The sequence below is a fragment of the Lipophrys pholis genome, assembly GCF_963383615.2.
Source record: "Lipophrys pholis genome assembly, chromosome: 14".
In the NCBI taxonomy this organism is placed as follows: Eukaryota; Metazoa; Chordata; class Actinopteri; order Blenniiformes; family Blenniidae; genus Lipophrys; species Lipophrys pholis.
This window is the reverse complement of record NC_137633.1, coordinates 14,121,765-14,141,907: the sequence shown is the minus strand read 5'-3', so window position 1 is coordinate 14,141,907 and position 20,143 is coordinate 14,121,765. Positions and strand designations below refer to the sequence as shown.

Genomic DNA, 20,143 nt, shown 5'->3' with positions numbered 1-20,143 from the left:
TATGTGTGTGTGGATAGATAGATAGATAGATAGATAGATAGATAGATAGATAGATAGATAGATAGATAGATAGATAGATACTTCTTTTGAATTAAAATCATATTCAGGCGCTGCCTTGTACATTAATTTTGAAAAAGTGTTCTTAGCGGTAGTGACGTCATTTATGCGGAAGTTGACATTTCGCGCCCAAGCTTGAGTGAAATCTGTATTTGGAGGAGGACACGATGGAAATCTCCCGGAAAATAAAGACCAAAGTCTCCTCCGGCTTTAAAATGAGGGGGCTCATTCTTCGACCGTATGTTTTTTTATTTCAATATCTTCATATTGTTTGCTGATATCGACCTGCGTACTGCTTGTTTTTCTATAAGACAACACAACACAATGTTTTCTATCAACAGCAACAAGCAGACCGCGTCGATGTCATAGTTTTACACATTATCTCTTGTAATGTGTCGTGTTTTTTTTTTTTAATGTTTCCTTTGTGTGTTTTCAACCAGCGATGCGAGCAAGTACCTTGTGGAAGTGCTGCAGTCTGTCAATCCTTCTGAACTGGAGGATGTTATTGAAAAAGTCCTGGATGCGGTGGAAAAACAGCCATGTAAGTGCAGTTTATGCACAGTTCTATGGAGTGTTTCCATGCTGTAACCACAGTGTGTTCTCCTGCAGTGTCTTCCAGCATGATAGAGCTTTCTGTGGTGGAAAATGCTGTGCAGGACTGCTCCCAATCCTGTGATGAAGCCATGTAAGCTGAGCTTTTTTGTTGTTGTTGTTGTTGTTGTTGTATGATGAATAATCAGTTTGCGTTTTGTTGAATCATTAAAATGAGCTGTTATCTCTTCAGGCATGTTTTATTTCAAATTAAAATTGACATATTTGCCCCTGCCTGACCAAAAAAACTGGATCAAGCAGTAGAGACTATGGATGGAAGAGGCTTGAACGTTATAATTCATTGACATTATCATGATTAATGAAAATATGTGGCTCTGGATTTGATTATGTGACAAAACTGCATGTACTCTGAAAATTCAGAACACCTCATTCTTGTTTTGGAGTCAGTGAGCCAATAAACATAACAATATCTAATGTGTCTCTTAGTTTTCCAAGTTGTAGAGGCATTGTATTTTACACACAGACTCATACACGCATGTGTACTTATAGGGTTTTATAAAATTAGTGTAGGAATTCACAACTTATGTCAAACTCAATATATTGGTCCTTTTACAGTTATCAACCATATTTGAAAGCGAGCGCACTACAAAAAACTAAATAACGATCAGACTAGAATTCAGTTTATTTAAATACGGTTTGAGTGATCATTGTGATTGCGCTGCGGAGAAAAACTTTACGGACTGTCATTTTTTTCCTGCAGCAATAATGTTTTCAACATCATCGGGGCTTTTGATGTGCCCAGATACATTTACAGTGGGGAGAGAAAGAAATTTGTACCGTAAGTCAAGAGAAAAAAAACTTTTTACCCTCTTTTCTTAAAACCAAAGTTCCTTTACGCTTCTGTCACTGGACCTACATTGTGCCTCAACTGTTTCTAAATGGTACTTGCATGGAAAATAGTAAAAAAAAAACCTGTTATTTTCACTTTGGTAGCATCAGTATGACCAGCCATCCAGCCCCCAGTCTGTGTGGTACGGCCAAGGACAAAGCCGAGCTCTTCAGGGAGCGCTACACAATCTTACAACAGGTCAGTGAGCGCACACACACACACACACACACACACACAAGCACACACACACACAAGACCCCGGATGGATGAACTCAACGAGCTGTTTTTACTCGTGTTTCTACTGTGTGAAGTTTATATTCATTCCAGCATTTTTGTCAATATAGCGCACTCATCGGCATGAGCTCTTCACTCCTCCCGCAATAGGAGCCGCTGTTGAAGAGGGCCAAAACAAATTTCAGGTATCGGATTTGAATCAATATTGTTCACCGAGTTAATTATATATACAGTCTAATTCTCGATTTGTTTTTTTTGTTTTTTTGCGGATTTGCATTCAGTTATTCAGATGTTTTGTTGTTTTTCCCCCTAGCTGAAGACAATTGAAGCGTTGCTCGGTAGCACAGCTAAACTGGGAGAGGTGATTGTACTGGGGATGATCACACAACTAAAAGAGGTGACAGTAATATCAAGTTTCCATTCGGCTTGTGAGTAATTAATTGTTTTACTATCGAATTTCGTACAAATGTTGATTTATTACTTTTTCAGGGCAAATTTTATCTGGAGGACCCAAGTGGAACGGTACAACTGGACATGTCCAAAGCAATATCCTTTCCAGTGACGTGCCAACAACATGTGTTTTCATAGTAAACAACCCGACGTGACGTTTCAAAGCGTTAGAATCCTGAGCTCTGTTCTTACCAGTTTCACAATGGCCTGTACACAGAGTCCTGCTTTGTACTGGCAGAAGGTAAGATCATCTTTAACTACTTCTCGAGCTCCAGTGCTGCATGGTGGGGTAGTGGTTGTTGCGCCTGGTTCGATTTCCACGCTGACCCCCTAAATAAACGTTTTGCCGATATCAGTACACTCGGAACATGACCGGAGCTGCTGTCTTTCTCAGGCTGGTACGAGGACGCTGTTTTCCACGTCAACGGCTTCGGGTTCCCACCAACTGAGCCGTCATCCGCTACAAGGTGAGTGAGTGAGGACATGAGGAGCGCGAAGGCATTACACGTCATGTGGATGGTTGTACTATCCATAAGTCTTCCATGTAAACAGCGTCTTTCTATCAGTTATTTTCTTTATATACATATATTAGTCACCGTTAAGTCTTGTGCATATTAACATGGAATATTATTTTTATCCTGTCTTACTGATATAACTTTCTATTTATTCTGCATGGAGCAACACTGTAAAAGAATTCCCCTCAGGGATTAATAAAGGGATTTATCCAATAAGTGATGAAATGATGGCAGGTCAATCAGCGAGCAGCAGCAGTATTATTACAGAAATGCAAATGCATTCTGAGAGCTGCACAAGCAGCTGTAAAATTCACCAGGATTCCAGGGATGTGTTTCTGCCGCTGACAGTTTTTTTTTTTTCTTCTTGGCGTTGATTCAAGGGCGTACTACGGCAACATAAACTTCTTTGGCGGGCCGTCCACCACGTCCGTGAAAGCTTCTTCCAAGCTGAAGCAGCTGGAGGAGGAGAACGAGGACGCCATGTTTGTGATCGTCTCCGACGTCTGGTTGGACAGCGTGGAAGTGATGGAGAAGCTCAACATCATGTTCTCAGGTTTGAAAAATGGGACACGCTTCCCGTCAGACAATTGTTCCACATGTGGAACAGTTATTATTCATACACTTCTCTCTCTCTTTTTCGTAACAGGATATGCCGCCATGCCTCCCACCTGTTTTATTTTGTGTGGGAACTTCTCCTCGGCTCCTTATGGGAAAACACAGATCAAATCACTGAAAGGTTGAGATTTTCTCATTCTGGCTTCACACACGTTGAGCGTTTTCTACGATCAGTTGTCCCACCGCATTTTTCTGTTTATTCAGAATCGCTGAAGGTCCTCGCTGATGCTATTTGTTCACACCCGAGCATCCACAGCAGGTAAAATCTATTAACTTCTTCGCTCTGGTCTGAGCTGGGTTACATAGAAGTATTTCACTCAAATGTTTTTTGTTTGTTTTTTTTCCTTGCAGTAGCCGCTTTGTGTTTGTTCCCGGCCCCGAAGACCCCGGTCCAAGCACCATCCTGCCAAGGTAAGGCAGCGTTCACGTGTGTGGAGCAGTTTTTCTGGGCCGGAAAACAAAGTTTGAATTAAAAGTTTCCATTTGGGGGAAGGTTAGTTTCATGCTCTTGAATGAATAAATGCCTTTATTGTCACCATGCAAGGCGCGTGATGAAAATGATTCAGCTTCCACTGAACGCTGCAAAACAGTAAGAGTAAAGTGTACATGAGCCCAAAATAGATGCTCAACTAAACAGTGAAGAGATTAAATTTAATGAAACCGTGTGAAGTTTAGTTGCCATGTGTTGACATTCGACTGAAAGGAGACGGAACACAGATATTTTGTAACGTAGTTTCCACAACAATACACAGTGCACGTCAGAATGTCATGGTGTATTATTTTCAGTTTAAGAAATCGCATTCAGCATATAAAAATGTATGAAGGGATAAGCTGGGATCCACTGCATCTGAACAAAAGGGAACTTTCCATAAAGGACTAGTTTTTTAGAATTGTGCTGTTGGATTAGCTGATCAATCTGCTTCTCCCTCAGGCCTCCTTTAGCAGACCACATCACAGAAGAGTTCCGACAGAAGGTGCCTTTTTCTGTCTTCACAACTAACCCATGCAGGTAAAAGACATCAGTGAACAATGTTTCAACTAAACACCGAAATGAGAAAGAGAAAGACGTGTTTGTTTCCCCTGCAGGATCCAGTACTGCAGCCAGGAGATCGTCATTATCAGGGAGGACCTGGTCAACAAGCTGTGCAGGAACTGCGTCCGGTTGCCCAATAACAGTCTCGACATCCCGAACCATGTGAGTTTCATTTTATTTATTTATTTTTTTCAACACCAGATGTTTATTTTGCCTTTCCTGTGCGTGTCATGGGAAATCAATCAGACCTCAGCTCAATAGTTTTAAGAAAAAATCTAATTATGTCTTTGTTTTCTACCAATTAAGCTTTCTTCTCTTCTTCATGTCTAGTTTGTAAAGACCATCTTGTCCCAGGGCCACTTGTCTCCGCTGCCTCTGTACGTCAGCCCCGTGTTCTGGGCCTACGACTTCTCCCTGCGCGTCTACCCGATACCCGATGTCATCATCTTCGCAGACAAATACGACCCCTTCAACATCACCAACACTGGCTGCCTCTGTCTCAACCCGGTATGGATCCAATTCAGTTCTTCTCCAACAGAAATCTGTGGTTTTACTCGTGCCAGCAGGTCTTTCAAACACGAGCTTCACTGGTATTCAGAACCTTTGGTTCATGTCTGCAGGGATCGTTCCCCAGAAGTGGCTTCACGTTCAAAGTCTACTACCCTTCCAACAGAACTGTGGAGGACAGGTGCTCTAAATCAAATTTCTTCCATTTGATATTAATAATAATAATACTTATTTAATCTACTAAACTACATTTCTTATCTTCACAGCAAACTCCAAGGCCTCTAAAGACCATCATGGGTGCACCAGTAAACCAATGTCAATGTTCGTCATTTTGGGAATACTGAAAGTCGAAGTACTCAGTCATTGTTTTTATATCTGTCCAAGATCTGCCTTGTATAATAAAGTTTTTATTGCTCTGTTGGATTTAGTAAATTATTTTTTTTTTCTTCTTGCCGTCACCAAAGGCTCGTCCTTGTAGCTCTCGTAAGCATCGGCTGGTGAGATGAGGTTAGAGCGAACTTTAACCGACGGTCAAATTCAAATAACGTTAGTTAATGTCAGCTTCAGTAGGCTTAATAACCTTGAGCTACAACTCTGAAGTGCTCTCGATGTCAAAAAGCTTGTTCAATCCTTTAGTTTCTTTCCCCCCAAACCCCAAGACGTTCAAAATGAATCCAATCCTCATTCGGTGTGTTTAATCTCTTGCCTCTTGTTAGTCAACAACAAAACATAAAAACAAAAGTTCAAATACAGTGTTTCATATTTTTATCTAAGTAACTAGGACCAGTTCAAGAATTTTTTTAATGAGAAATGATTTTTATTTAGATTTTGGTGTGTGTGAGATTTTGGTCAGTTGTGTGTCACATTTGAAGAGATTTGCAGGTAAGATTGGTCATAATGACTTTTAAGAGTCGACATATAAAATGTCCTCTAATAACCCCCTTATTATCGAAGATTAAAATATTCATTGTACACATATTTTAGTTGATAACGTGTGTTCCTCACACCATTATTCTATTCTGCATAATATTGCATGATCAGACGTGAATGCAATAAATCGCATCATTATTGTTTTTAAACGATACAACTCTGCACCACAAGGTGGCAGAAGCAGTCAACTCTTTCTCTATCACTTCATGTTTCCAACCACACTGCTCTGATGCGGTGGATTCAGCTTTGGGGCCGTTTGAAAACTCGTTTTGTGAACCCGAAGGTCACGTGACCGCGCAATGGGCGTGTCTCTCCATGCAGCACAGGTGGGCGTGCACACCTCTGTGCAGGAACCCACCTTGAGCCTGAGGGGTCTGAAGAGATTACGAACGCCAAAAATAATTTCTTATATATTTGTCGCCTGGCAAGGAGTTTTTCCTTCATGACATCACCAGTATGGTAGGAATATTTAAGTAGTTTTAATTACTGGAATTAGGACGTAGTAATACAGTTGACTATATGGATACCTCATGTGTTAAGCAGTTACTCAAGTGAACTCTATAAGTTTTATTATTTGAGGAATTTTTCTTAATGCAGATTGTTTATTCAGAGTCTGTTGTTTGCTCTTTCAAAATGTTAACGTTGTGCTCGATTGCAATCGTTTTATTTAGCAGGTAAGAGCTCATGCACACTTTGATATTTCAGTTTTACTTATTCAAAATATGAAGTCATTCTTCATTCTAATGTAGTTGAACTCATGCAAGCTCTTATATTTACTAATTTTATTTGGGTCATTTGGTTAGTGGTGATTTCCAGTGAAGTTAAGATCTATTGTTGTTTAGTTGTGTGAACATTTATGCAGCACTAAGCTGGATGTTGATCTCTAACTTTCTGTGTAAAAATATCCCAGCGACACCTAAATGAAACAGACTTCACGTCAGCATGCAGTTCTAATATAATTTGAAGGATGACCTTTATGTTATTGATCCAAATGTCATTCTTATGATCAAATGAATTGACATGGGAGTGAAAGAGCATCACTGTGCTGCCTTTCAGATTCGTTTGGTTTGCAGGGTGGTGCAGGGTAATGAGGATATGTGGTTGAGTGGAGAAGTCTCTTGTTCACCAGGACCTGGATGTCAGGTTTGCTCATCTTTTTGCTTTCAATTCATTCTGCCACGTTAGTCTTGCAGGTCTCCTTGGTTTCTTTTGCACTGCTTCAGCAGCTCCTCTTTCTAGTTCACATTTTGGTTGAACTCCTTGTGTTTTGTATGTGTTTTGTACAATCAGCCTGTTTGCCGGACAATTCTTCCTCCAACTTCTTTTTTTTTTTTTTTTACTTTACTCTCAACTTTTCCTGAAGATTCAGTCATTTCCAGTTGCAGAAATCCAGTAACGGCTCGTAGTGATTTGGAGGATCACTTTCGAAAGGTGCATGTGCAAATAGAGGACAAGTATTCAGCTGTCGCATCTGATTCAGCCATTTGTTCCCTTGTCTCTCAATGCTTTAGCATATCATTGCCAACACTCTGACACGTAGAGCACAGACTGTAGAATATAGATGAACAGGATGCAATTCTAAATCATGCATTTCAGTGTGTTGCCTTTTAATCTGCTCATTTAACCGGTTTTCATGCTCACAGGCGATACATTAATGGAAGAAAGGGCAGAAATGTGGCATAGTTTGAACTTTAATGAAATATGGCACATATTGACTTAACAGATTAACATGTTATAGTCATAAGCGATACTTAAAGTTCAGGATCAAATATTGATTATCAGATACATTTGTGTTCATACTTTTATTGTAATAAAGACACCTTACTTCTATGCTTTGCGTCATAAAATGCTTGCACGGAGTCAAACAAAGCATGTGTCAGTGCAGGAAATGCTTTGTGCATTGTTTCATCTAAAACACACACACACACACTCACACACACAGCTGAAGCAGCATCTTTGGAAGCTATGCTCCTTAGCAGCTTTAAAATACATGATTTCTATACTTTGTGACATCCAAGGCTAGATAGAAATGCAGGAGGTCGCCTCTCGCTAACGCGCTCAACTCTGGAGTCCTTGGCTCAAACTGCGACTTGAGCTATTCTCATCCCGCAGTGACAAAACTGAGGAGGGAAAAGTGCTTGGATAGCAGGAAATATCAGGAATAAGCAAAAAGCATATCACGTGTTGTGATTCTTTTAGAAATGCTATTTTCACTATTTCACAAAGGCAACATTCGCCATATAGCTGATATACTGCATTTGCCCGCAAACTATCAGGAGCACTGTTTTACATCTACTGTTTACGTGGATAGGCATTATTAGACCAGAAACCTGATGCACTTGAGAATTATCACACAACTCGCTTAATATTTGTGCCGCCGGTTACAAATAGCAAAGTAACCAAACGCTGATGTCCTCACTGAGAGGCAAGGCTGTAGTTTTCTTTTTTGTTTTTTTTTCACATGCTCTTTCAAGGTGCTGAAGGATAGTGAAATGGCTGTGGTGCAGTAATTTCTATGTTTCAGAGAGAAATCACGGCTCTTCTGGGAAGACTCCGCTCGTCTGCCACTCTGGAGGCGCTCCTCAGATGACCTCTAAACGAAGCAAAACAGAGAGGAAAAAGAGTTTATAAGGACTTTGATAGTTACACTGATCAGCCATGACACTGTGACCACCTGGCTTCTATGTGTTGAGGCATCACCTCTTCCGGACATTGAAAGGTAACTTGAGCAGCAGATCCTTTCAGTCCCATACCATCACACCGTGTGCATTAATCTTCCTTGTCCCTCTTTCGATGGCGTGTAAGACTTGCTATGACTCATCCAGCCGTTAATAATTTAGCCCCTCTGGATCTGCACAGATAATATTTTACTGTCTGTCCCATCACGTGTACTTGCTGTGTAATTCTTGCACCAACAGGGTGCCAGATGAAGTTTTTCCACTTTACCTGTTGGTTGTAATGTTACGGAAGGTCAATGGATTAGTTTTTCATTACTACGATGAGAAACAGCCACAAACCAGGAAAAAGAGCTGAAACCATTTTTCCTGGTTTTCAAGCTTTTTCTTTTTGTATGCATGGCAGCTTACCACCACAAACCACCGGAGAATGACCACGTTTACAAGACTAACTGAGTGTCTAGGTTCTTACTGACATAATAACTGGGGCTGGTTGGCTGAAACGTTCCACCCTGACGGCAGCCGGTTGTTTCCTACCTGCTCGTTGGTGGGTCTGGATCTCTTCCAGGCCAGTGAGCGTCCTCAGAGATCTGCGTTCTTTGAAGGCTACAACAGGGACCATGTCCTCCTCATTGCTCAACCCCAGCTGGGTGGTTTTTGTCCCCACGGGGAGCTTGATGGCTTCTTCCACCTTGGCATTGTGCACAGGCTCTGTGTTTTCCTTTGGTTTCGCTTCATTTGGCAAATTCCTCACCGGCACCGATTTCTGTAAAAAAAACAAAAAAAACAGACGATAGGAATCATTTTGAAGAAGAAGAGCAAGTTGTCTGTCTTCGGAAGCAACGTCGATTAGACGATGCTGGATGTGCGTCATGACTATCCCGGGGCAATGTGCGTTTAAAAAAAGGCACTGAATCTCACCATATCTGGAGAATCTGTTTTTCTGGTTCTCCGCATGATCTCCTCAAGTCGCTGGAGGAAAAATAAACACGTTGATGAAGGGATTTTTTTACAAATTAGTTATTTATCTAGTTTATTTGTGGATTACGGACAATCCCTATAGATGTGTACATGCAGAAGAGGTCGTCTCATCTCAAATCATGAACCTTTTTTCGAACTTGTCGCTCTGCTTCTTCTTTCTGAGCGATTATGTCTCGCTGTTGCTGCATCTGCTCTGCATGTGCTTTCTCTCTGGCCAGCTCCTCCTCTCGCTGTGGAGAACACAGACGGACGGAAACACAATTACAAAGGACATCATCAGTAAGATGTCCTTCGGGTGCAGACGCAGGTCCTGTAGATGGCGGTATTACTTGTTTCAGCAGGAGAGCGGCCTCCCTCATGGCCTGAGCTCTCTCTTCTTCAGCTTGCCTCTGCTCCTCCTCCTCCCTCCGTCTCTTCTCCTCGATGAGACGCTGAGCCTCGGCCTGCTGCCTCGCTCGCTCCTCCGCCTGCTGCCTCGCTCGCTCCTCGGCCCTCCTGCGCTCCAGTTCCTCTTGGCTCCGCCTGGACATAAATCGTGATGTAACCAGTGTAATGGTCTGTGACTGCTGCACTGTTGGTCCCGTTGGTGAACGTGACTTGTACCTTTCGGCCTCCTCTCTCTGCAGGCGCTCCTGCTCCTCTTTCTCCCTCTGTAGTCGAGCCTCTCTTCTCTTTTCAGCCAGTAGGCGCGAGGCCTCGTTTGGGTCTGTCGTCCCGGCCGACGGTCTGTTCATGATTTCTGGAGCTTGTGGCGCTAAACGGGCAACATTTTTAGAAGGACCTGCAAAGAGATGATCTCGCCTTTAATGTGTTTGAACTCCATACAGTGGTTAAGTTTGTTTTAGTTTGTTTTTTTAACTTACTTCCACCTCCTGCTGTTCTTCTGGTTTGAGCTTCTTTGTTTCTGCCAGGCAGGTCCGAACATGGCGTCTCTGGTGGATTTTCCTTCCTCAGATTCTCTCGCTGACCTTCATGCGATTTCCTGACAGGCCTTGTGTTACCAGGGGAGAGAGCAGAGGTACAAACAGCAGCATCTTCCTCAGGGACAGATGGGAGCTCGAGCTGCATCGGGGTCGGATGTCTGCTGATGGATCTCCGGGGCGTCCTTTAAGATCCAGCAAAAGAGAGCAGATGTCGCACTTTGTCCTCATTACTGTCGCCATATTTCACATGCACACTGGAAATATTTTACCCACCGTTCTGGTGACGGGGATGCAGGGTTTTTTTGCCGGACTGTAGATGGTTTTGTCACGCTTTTGACGGGAGTTGATCTGTTTGAGCTGCTGGATGGATTTTTCTTAACTGTCTCTTGCGGTCTTGCTACTTTCATCTAAACCACAAGGAAGATGTGGAAAAACTGATTAACACATATCCATAAGACAGAGGACTACTATGAAATGAGTATGTGACACCCAAAGAAAGTGATTTACCTGGGGCACATAGATGCTTCTTGGCCGGTTGTTGTTGGCGCCGGGGGAGGCAGTTGACCGGTGGTGGCCTGAGCCAGAGTGGTGCTGGGGTTTGTGGGTGGTGGCGGGGGTGGTGGTGGTGGTGGTATTCATGGAGTGGAATGAAACTGCACGGCGACAAACATGGACAACTGAGCCAGTGTTTTGTGCCATAATCACAGGGAATTTTGGAAATATGCACAAATGGTGGGAACAGTGAAAAGGATGGAAATATGAGGCGGTGGAGGGAAAAGCAGCAGCGTTAATCATCCAGAGATCCAGACAAGTTAGCTGTTGTGGCAGTATTAGTGCTTGTATATCAGAGCAGGTTTGTTTTGCGCTCGTGGGTGGGAGTACCTTCCTGTCCAGACTGACAACCGACACTCTTGCTCCTGGCCAGATAAGAGCATGTGGGAGTGAGGAGGCGACTGACCAAGTTCTTCTCCCATGCTGTCAGTGGCAAGCGGCGTGAAACTAGTGCATTGATCAGCATGAAGTTTAAAGAGCAGCAGAAACGAAAGAAAGGCCATGCCAAGTATTATTGTTACACGAAGAGCCGAAACTGCAAGTAGATTGTTGTGAGCTCAAAGAGATAATGATAAAAGGTAAGATGGCAAAGCACACTGGTAAACGCACTCTTACCGTTTTTGTTGAGCTTTCTTCCCCTTGTGATTTCACTTAGGGTCTGTTGGGCCTTCTGGCTCTTCTCCAGCGTCCTACGCACTGCAGATTCACATCGCTCCTGGATTGAGAAAAGGACACATCATTGTTATCGATACTCAGTCCAGTCACAAGGTCCTGTAAAGTGGAATCAGCAGCCTCTCGGGAAATAAAAGTTTTTTTTGTTTATTTTTTTTTTTCATGTTCAACCATCAAAACTCACTTTCTCCTCTCTCAGCCTCTGCTTGCGCTTCTCCTCCACAGCAGTTCGCCTCCTCTCCTCCTTCAGCCGCTGCTCCATGAGTCTCCTTTGGCGCTCCTGCAGTTGTTGTTCATAGTAGCGCCTGGCTCGCTGTTCCCGCTCCAACCTGCTCAGTTCCCGAGAGGCTAAGAATGAATGAACCGGTATTTATAGATTAATATGTATGTTAATGTGCTTCGAAATTGAGGACGTCGGACTGGCTTTGTGCTGCGAATTGTTCCAACATACCAAGGAGCTTCTGGTTCTCCTCTCTTCTTTCTCGTGCTGCTTTAAGCCTCTCGTCCACATTTTGTCCGTTCACTGCGAGAAAGTCAGGAAAACCCAATAGCTGAGTGTGATTTGTATTGCTTTTTAGGTATTTCAAACTCTAATAATCCAAATACAGGTTTGACTGTAGGAGAGAAAAGGTTGCCCCAGTAAAGCAGCATGCTATCAAACCTGCAGCAGCCCGAGGAGAAAGTGAGTTGTAGATTTGGGCAGACTTGTTGAAAGAGCAAATCGCTCTCTTTGTCTGTGTCTCTGGTTTGGAGACATTCTCTGTAAAGGAGGAAAAATGTGCACGTTATAGTCTGTAGTAAATTAAATACTGCAGTATTTGTGACCGCTTTAAGATTTTGATTTCTTTGCCTCTAAATTTCCCTCATTGCGTTCGTCTATCTTTTAATGCTGGTAACATGGAGAGTTCTAACGATGACCAAAAGAAAAACAAACCTTGAAATGTCAAAATGTAACTCAGGTTTAAATTCAGTTTTATTATAACAGATAATAAAGTGACACTTATTATCTTTAAAGACCCGAAGCAAATCAGGTTTATTTTAAAAGGCTGTCCATAACAGTAACTCTCAAAGGATTAGAGTGGCCTTAGGGTCAGCTCCAAATGAAAAGAGCCATTATGATCTGACTGTGAATAAAAAGCAAAGAGAACATGCTAGCACCTGACCAGTCCACATGAATATGACTGTGACAGGCAATAAATAAAGGTCAAAATGAAGAGGAAACACACAAGACTGAGAAACACAAGGAATGAATCACGTGTACTGAATGTTTCTGGGAAAACAACATCAGGGTCTGTGCATTATGTAATCTGATCACAGAGGTTTCCATAATTTATTCATGTTTAGATACGCGTACCATTAACAGGATTTCCCAGTGGTAACGTTTGAGCTGCTTATTGTAATCATGCATCATCAGATGGCCCTTCTGCCTTTACGTCAAGTAAAGGCTTGTTTTGATGAGATGATGTACAAATCCTACAATAATGTGATAATATGATTATATTTACTAACCTGCTTTTCTTTCACATCGTTTTCCCTTCCTTTGGCTCTCGATGGTACGTGTAGAAAGTGGTCCCTGCGATGGAGGGACGACACTCTGCCTCTTCTGCGCGGCCATGCTCGGTATTGAGCCTGGCATACCAATGCTCTGGCTTAAACCCCCTGCTTTCTCTCCTCCTTCTCCTCCTCCTCCTCCTCCTCTTTAGAATTTCTATTTCAAGATGCCTCCAGGTCCTCGGCGGAGTGTGCTGTACACAGAACTGCCTCCTGCATCAGCTGCTTGTCCATCTGTGCCTCACAAATGAACTGAGGGGAAAGGCAAGCATGTAGTTATAACCCTGATTAAAAAAAAGACTGAAGGGTTGTTGTTGTTTTTTTAAAGGGACCTTCTCCACATAGAAATAAATGTCTTCCAGTATAGAGATCTGGAATGAGACTCATCTATAAAAAAAAAAGAAAAGCTACTCCCACCCTTCACAGATCTCACCCTAGTGAGCTGCTCTGCTTTACTTTCACATATTATAGCTGTGTCACTTTAATTCCCCCCACCACACTGGCTGCTGGATGGATGGAGGCAGCCAAAGAGGTGCAGCGTTTCAAGGAAGAAGATGTAGGAGGAAAAAAAAAATAGGAAGCAGTGTTGGAAGCCTGTCATGAATAATTGCCATGACAACAGTGATCTAATGTCCAGTGGCATAAACTCCCTAGATGTTGACTTACATTTAGTGAAGGAAATAGATGACGCATGAATATTTTTTTTTTTTTTACCCATGATTCCTTCCTGATGAATGAAAGACTCTGACCACTAGATGGCGGTCTTTCTTTACAATGAACAAGCTGTCAGCCGAATTCCCCTAATAACTTCAGTTCATTCATTTAGGCTGTCTTTATGCTTTTATTCAGGACACTGAGAAAACACCTGGTTAATGTCACCATTTAATTTGGATTTGTTGTGTTTCGACTTTTAATTGATGTCAGTGTAGTTTCAAAGAAAAAGTAATGATTTAAATGTTCTCATTATTAATAAGGCAAGTTTTTGGTTCACTTGGACACCTGAGCATTGGTTTGCGGAGTTACGTAAATGCAACAAATGACTCTTTTGTAAGTATTATTCCTGGAACGTTTATGAATCCATCCATAAAGAATGGTTTCCATAGATTATGGATGGACTCATAAACTTTCCTCATTGACCAGATGTCTAACATTAGTAACTGTTTGGGGAACAATACCTACAGTTTTCTGCCACTTCACCGATTGTTTGGTTGGAAGAAGAGTAAAGCCCCAACGCAAAGTAAACTCAAGGCTTGCTAAACTTTTCAAAGTGTCATCTATTTTGGTGGTATTGTCTTGGTTTGGGAACAATTATCTCAAGCCAACTTGATAATTATATTATCAAGACTAAAGCTAAAACAATGAACTATTTTGACCTGCTTTATGTAAATCTTCTTGATTATTGTTCAAAGAAACTGGACTCAATGTACTACTTTACTTTATGATTTCTCACTGGCTATGGACACAGTGTTCATCAGTCTTCTATAAGCGTCCCTCTCTATCTGTTCCTAGACTCACACTGCCTGCTTTTTGTTTATAAATGTGTTTTTGACCGACTTCCTTTATCTTCCATCTCTCATGTGGTGAATCATCAGATCTCAACACTTCTTGGATTCTTCTCAGGGATTTCTTGAGTGACAGCTGAACTAGGGAAGAAACCTTTCAGATATTCTGCCCCTGGGTCTCGCAATGTTCTTCAGCGCGACCTGAGACAGATCTGATTACTGTTAGTAATAATTCAAGGCTTTCTTACAAGACAGAAAAACCGAGTATTGTCACCTGTTGTCTGGCAAGTATATATTGAAAAAGAGAATATAATCACAATTGGGTTTTTATCTGGTAAATCAAAGATGGAATGTATCAAATTGATTGGCACAGCACTTTATAACCAGATATGTTTATGAGGTTGAGAAGAACTTACACACAACAAAACAGCCAACATGTCAGAATCAAGATGAACTACAGAACAGTGATAAAAAAAAAACAACGTTTTTATCATCTATATAAGTGAACACAGTGTAATTTTATTATTCTTTAAAGACAACATGTAATGAACGGACCAACACACACACACACACACACACACACACACACACACACACACACACACACACACACAGAATCAGGGGAAAAAACATGGGTTTGGGGTTTGACTTTTTCTTGCTTCAATTATTTTCCTTTTTTTCTGAAAAGAAATCATTATAAAAAGTATTATAGCCAAGGTCCTGAAGCTATTCATTACTTTATTTAAAAGATAAAGTCCCTTTAAGGGCTCTGTATAGAAGTGTAATACAGACAAATTAATTTCAAATAAGCATGAGTACAGAGTCATAATTGTAAAAGTTGCAGACTATATGAAATTAAATTTGAGATAAAGTATTTTTTTTCATTATTGTTTTTTTATACATCATTGTTTAATTAACCAGTTTTAATTGTAAAATGTTATAATGTGATGAACATTAGAAATTCTGACATTCAAACAGAAATTAGTGTGGCTAGAGAATTGTGGGAGATACTTGGCAGTGCACAATGTGATTCAAGCTCTTTAAGGAGAGCCTCATTCTCCTTTATAAAAAAAACAACAACCCTGCCTTCAGTAATCACACGGAAACTGGAATGCATTAATCTATTGATTAACAATGCAGAAATACTCAATGCCCAAAGATCAAATTAGCTCAGAAAGAGCCCAGCTCTATCGAGTATGGTGGTTTATGTTTGAATGAAAATGTTTCATCAAAGTTAGAATTGCATGTTCTATATGAGCTGTTGAATTAATATATTATCTTGTTCTGTCAACTGTTTGACACACCTTTAACTCAAATCTTTCATATACACTGACATAAACTAAATGGCAATCATTTTCTATTGATCATTTCCAGGGTCACTGGAGGTCAGATCCGCCTGGGCTCTACGTGCCCGCTGGCCAGTGCCACGCATGCCCCCACCATCACCACCACCATCACCACCATCACCACCACCACAACCAGCAACAAAGCTGTGGCGTCCACAGAGCCTGGACTGTGCAATGAGGATACACTACACCACAGTCAGGTGGTGAGCCCATAGAGTCACTGGAGCACAAATAAGATGTTGATAACCAGTCTACAACCAACAGCCAAAATAGGCCTCTGGACACTGGACCTACATGGGATAAGATTGCATGGTTGGTATCAAGTCATTCTGTGGTTCACCCTAGATGACATTATCGGAGGTGTCAGTTCAAGGGCTTGGTTGCGTGTTCATACATATTCATAAGAGTTACCTAAATATTTTCCCATATTAAACATAGCAATAATCTTTATGTTAAACAGCTGTTAGATTATCTGTACAAACCGTCATACTCATCACACTGTATTAATGAGAGACTTTAAAGAGGCGCCTGCTTTCTTCAGTGCTTAACATTGACGGCGACGACAACAGCCATCAGAGAACGAGGTGAGTATTTTTGCCTACAGGGGCAACTTGTAACTTTGCACGATTGGTGACATGTTTGCTGGCTATCCTGGAGGAAGTAGGATCTCCTCATCCCCTCCTAGCCTGCACTTAGTCATGTAATTACCAGCAGAATCCCTCAACACCGAGGCCAGGTTGATGTCACTGAAAGCACGACACACTTCCAGCTCAGCACCCAGGAAAACAATTTATCCACCACATTGAAGGAAACAATACTGAAACAGCTGCTTAAGTGTTTTAATACCTGCATGTCTATTAGATATTTGTTCAGTGCATTCCTGAGTGTAGTGTGCGAGCTTATCTTCAGACTCGTGAAATGTGTCACTCGTCCCAATGGGACGTTGACATGTTTCCCCGTATTCACCTCCAAACACAATCAATTTTTTTTCTGTTGTGAAGGGTGATACCTGCTCATAATGAGGATGCCACATGCAACACCGACCTGGCCTCTTGAATAATTTAAAACCTTGTTTCATCGGATACCAGCAACTTTAGATGTTGACGTATGGCTTACAGACTGACTGTATGTGTAATTGATGAGATGATGAGTTGTACTTCAGCTTTCAATAGATGCGGCGTTGAATAGAGGTTGATAAAGCATGCCTCAGCTTAACAAAAATAATGCAACATCATCAATGCTTTCATAGCAGCTTTTTTTGTTGTTTTTTTAAAGTTGGTGGTGTGATGCGTAACACTATGGCTGTCTGGTTTGATTCTCCATCCATCATGTAAACACAGCAGCATCACTCAGTCAGTGTCAACCACACGTCCATGACTCAAAATGTAGGTCAGTTTTTAATACTTGGAGCTCAAATGTGAATGAATTTGAAACAGAAAGCAGAGCAAACACAACTTGAAAACATTTGGCGATCCAGTGACAGAAGACAGTTCGTCTGCCGTCAAGATCCAGTCTGGAGCTGCGCCCTATTAATGATTAAAAGGAAGCATTCTTCCAAGTAGGCTGGCCTGACATTTTGTTTACTTGCTTGTAATTCTAACGCATGTGACATGGCAATGTATTGATGACCCTTCGTAGCGACTCTGATTGAAGCTTTTCAAGTTGTCAGTTTTGATCAAACATATACCATAGCGTCCATTTTAAAGTTATCTCCTTGACTAATGGCTTTATGGCATAAACAAAGCAACTGGAAATTGTTGAAAACGTGTTATGTTCGTCTGAACTGAACATGTGGTGCGCATTACGTGTCGTGCGCGTTACGCCGAATGTGCATTATACGCTGCTTTCATTTTGAAAGATGCACACTATTTATCATACGTTATACACGTGACATTTTTTTATGAAACTTAATGGTACAATAAAAATCTGCCCAACTAAAAAGTATTTTGCTGAGCAGGGGCTTGAAGGGCGCTTTTCCTTAAATATTATTAAAAATTATATAAATTATTCTGCATGGATGCTCTTCCAACCAGCCGCTTAAACCGCCGTTGCCCCGCCCCCTTCGCTACGGCCTTGGAAACATGCATTGTATGCTGTTTGCATAGTCCAACTTGCATCCATCCTTTATACCTATTCAGGTCGCCGGTCCATCACAGGACAAACACAGACAGACACAACAAGTGGAGTACCAAAAACCCACAGTGGCACAGGAAGAACATGCAAACTCCACATAGAAAGGTCCTCGATCAGGGAATCATACTCTAACCTACCAACGCATCTCAGACATAATAGACATTATGTGAATAGTGTATATTGTACCCCAAAAAAATAAAATAAGAAATCTTAAGACCTAAATGCAGTTGGCTTTTAATGTTTAGCACATATATACTGAGGCATTCAGGACCCATGTGGATTGGCAGACTCTGCTCACAGTGACGTCTCTCAGCAGCTCCTAGTTATAGTTACCAGTCTCAGGTTCAACACTCATGCACTATTCATCGGCGTATCACATCACTCCAGCCCAACTTCAGACTTGGACAAACCCAATTCTTTTCTGTACAACTTTACTTTGTGGCCTTATTCTTACCGCAGTGTAAAAGTCCAAAATGTTGATGTAGTGTTTCTTCAAGTTTTAGTGGGAAACAAAAAACAAGAAGTTCATCGGGTGTTTTTCCCCCAACGGAAGCCTGTTGGAGCTGCGTGGAGGAGGGTGACAGAAGAATCCTTTTTCTTGCATGGTATGTATATTCAAACTGTTTCAATTCCTTAGTAACACCGTGTCAAGTAAAGATCAAATGCAACAAGTGAGACTTATTGCATTTGGCGTGTTCGTGTTTTATAGTGTGCTTGAAGGCTTTCGGCGATGACAAAGTGTCATTTCACTTGATTTTTGTCTCTTAAGTTGTTTTGGAGAGGTTTTTTTTAAACACTACAAATATATTTAGAACCTTACAATCAATGTTGGCTGTTGTTCTGATTGCATTTGTATGGGTTATTATCATGTTCCTCAGAATGTTTCTGTTATTTGCTTGGACCAGGGAGTTCAGATTGATTCAGAAAGACTATATATTGCAGGTTTGAAACAAATTTTAGTTACTGCGTTCCATATTGCATCGCAATGAAACCCAATGGATTGGTTTTCTTCTTTTTCATTTTCTAAAAATATTTAAAAAAAACCTCATCAAGACATGTAGGGAAATGCTGCAGTCACCAATAAAAAAAGTGGTTTACGTGTGATTATTGTAAATAATCAGTTTCGATAAAATTAGGAGCCCTAGATGAGATGGGACACTTTGCTGATTAATTTCTGCAGATTAATTATTTGAGATGTATTATTTTTCCACAATGTGTGTGAAATGTATCCTCTTCAACTGACGTATTAAGGTCAGTTGATTTAAATAATTTAGGAGCTCTTTTAAAAGCTAATCCAGGGTGTGGTAACACACTGACACCTCTGATAATGAGAGCGTACGTGCTGTGGCGTTCACTTTGCTGAGGCATTTATGTTGTGAAATGTTTGCTAAGTTATGTGTTTTAGTGTTGAATAATTATTCCGTAAATGTTTTAAATTATTTTAATGATTAAAAGCAATAAGTCTCTTGTTGTGTTTGCAGCTTTTGGTTTTGTTACTATTTAGATAAACAATGAGTTCTGCCAGCTGGCCATGCATGGGACATTTCAATACCTTTCATATAGTATCTATTGTATATGGTTTAATCATATTAAACATAGTAAACTTGTCAATTTCTTTCACAGAGCACATAGGACTGTTTTGAGCCATGAAGCGCAGTAAGCACCGTGGACACAAGGAGGACAAAAATGGAGGTATCAACCAGGATAAATAATTGAGATTACATAAAAAATGCAACAAACTTGTTACGTATTTCAGGCCAGTTCAGTCCTTTAGAAAAGGTTTTCCCATAACACATACACAGTGATTTTCTCAAAATGGTATGTGATGACAATAGACGTTGTCAAAAACCTCTGTCAGAGGGTCTTATAATGCACGCTATCGTATTACAGTGTTTTAGGATAATTCCGTGGGTGAAACAAATTTTATTAATGTGAATAAAGTTCCTACTGCATGACTTTAACGTCATCCTCAGACGAACCAGCTATTCTGGAGACAGAAAACTTGGATCGTCAGGGCATGTTTATG

At 41.1% G+C, this 20,143-nt stretch overlaps 2 protein-coding genes across 4 annotated transcripts; one reads left to right on the top strand and one right to left on the bottom strand.

Moving 5' to 3' along the window:
• Positions 1 to 202: 202 nt before the first annotated feature.
• On the top strand, positions 203 to 5,272 carry pole2 (polymerase (DNA directed), epsilon 2). The gene is made up of 19 exons (XM_080480793.1): positions 203 to 295; positions 498 to 598; positions 667 to 742; positions 1,370 to 1,447; positions 1,603 to 1,696; positions 1,843 to 1,917; positions 2,046 to 2,129; positions 2,222 to 2,278; positions 2,375 to 2,423; positions 2,577 to 2,649; positions 3,078 to 3,250; positions 3,344 to 3,433; positions 3,517 to 3,571; positions 3,664 to 3,723; positions 4,244 to 4,321; positions 4,399 to 4,507; positions 4,676 to 4,852; positions 4,966 to 5,033; positions 5,119 to 5,272. The coding sequence occupies exons 1-19, from the start codon at positions 225 to 227 to the stop codon at positions 5,135 to 5,137; spliced, it is 1,587 nt and encodes a 528-aa protein (XP_080336919.1). The 5' UTR covers positions 203 to 224; the 3' UTR covers positions 5,138 to 5,272.
• A 1,853-nt stretch (positions 5,273 to 7,125) lies between these two features.
• Positions 7,126 to 13,609, bottom strand: map7a (microtubule-associated protein 7a). Of its 3 annotated transcripts, none has more exons than XM_080479672.1 (15): positions 13,095 to 13,603; positions 12,247 to 12,345; positions 12,037 to 12,108; positions 11,770 to 11,933; positions 11,529 to 11,628; positions 11,244 to 11,360; positions 10,869 to 11,038; positions 10,635 to 10,768; positions 10,302 to 10,543; positions 10,042 to 10,219; positions 9,768 to 9,960; positions 9,564 to 9,668; positions 9,379 to 9,429; positions 8,995 to 9,223; positions 7,126 to 8,375 (listed from the first exon to the last, which is right to left on the bottom strand). In XM_080479672.1, the coding sequence occupies exons 1-15, from the start codon at positions 13,219 to 13,221 to the stop codon at positions 8,365 to 8,367; spliced, it is 1,992 nt and encodes a 663-aa protein (XP_080335798.1). In that variant the 5' UTR covers positions 13,222 to 13,603; the 3' UTR covers positions 7,126 to 8,364. The 3 variants fall into 3 exon arrangements, with proteins under 3 accessions (XP_080335798.1, XP_080335799.1, XP_080335800.1); XM_080479673.1 differs by having other exon boundaries at positions 10,869 to 11,014; positions 13,095 to 13,572; XM_080479674.1 differs by lacking the exon at positions 11,244 to 11,360 and having other exon boundaries at positions 10,869 to 11,014; positions 13,095 to 13,609.
• Between the last annotated feature and the right edge of the window lie 6,534 nt (positions 13,610 to 20,143).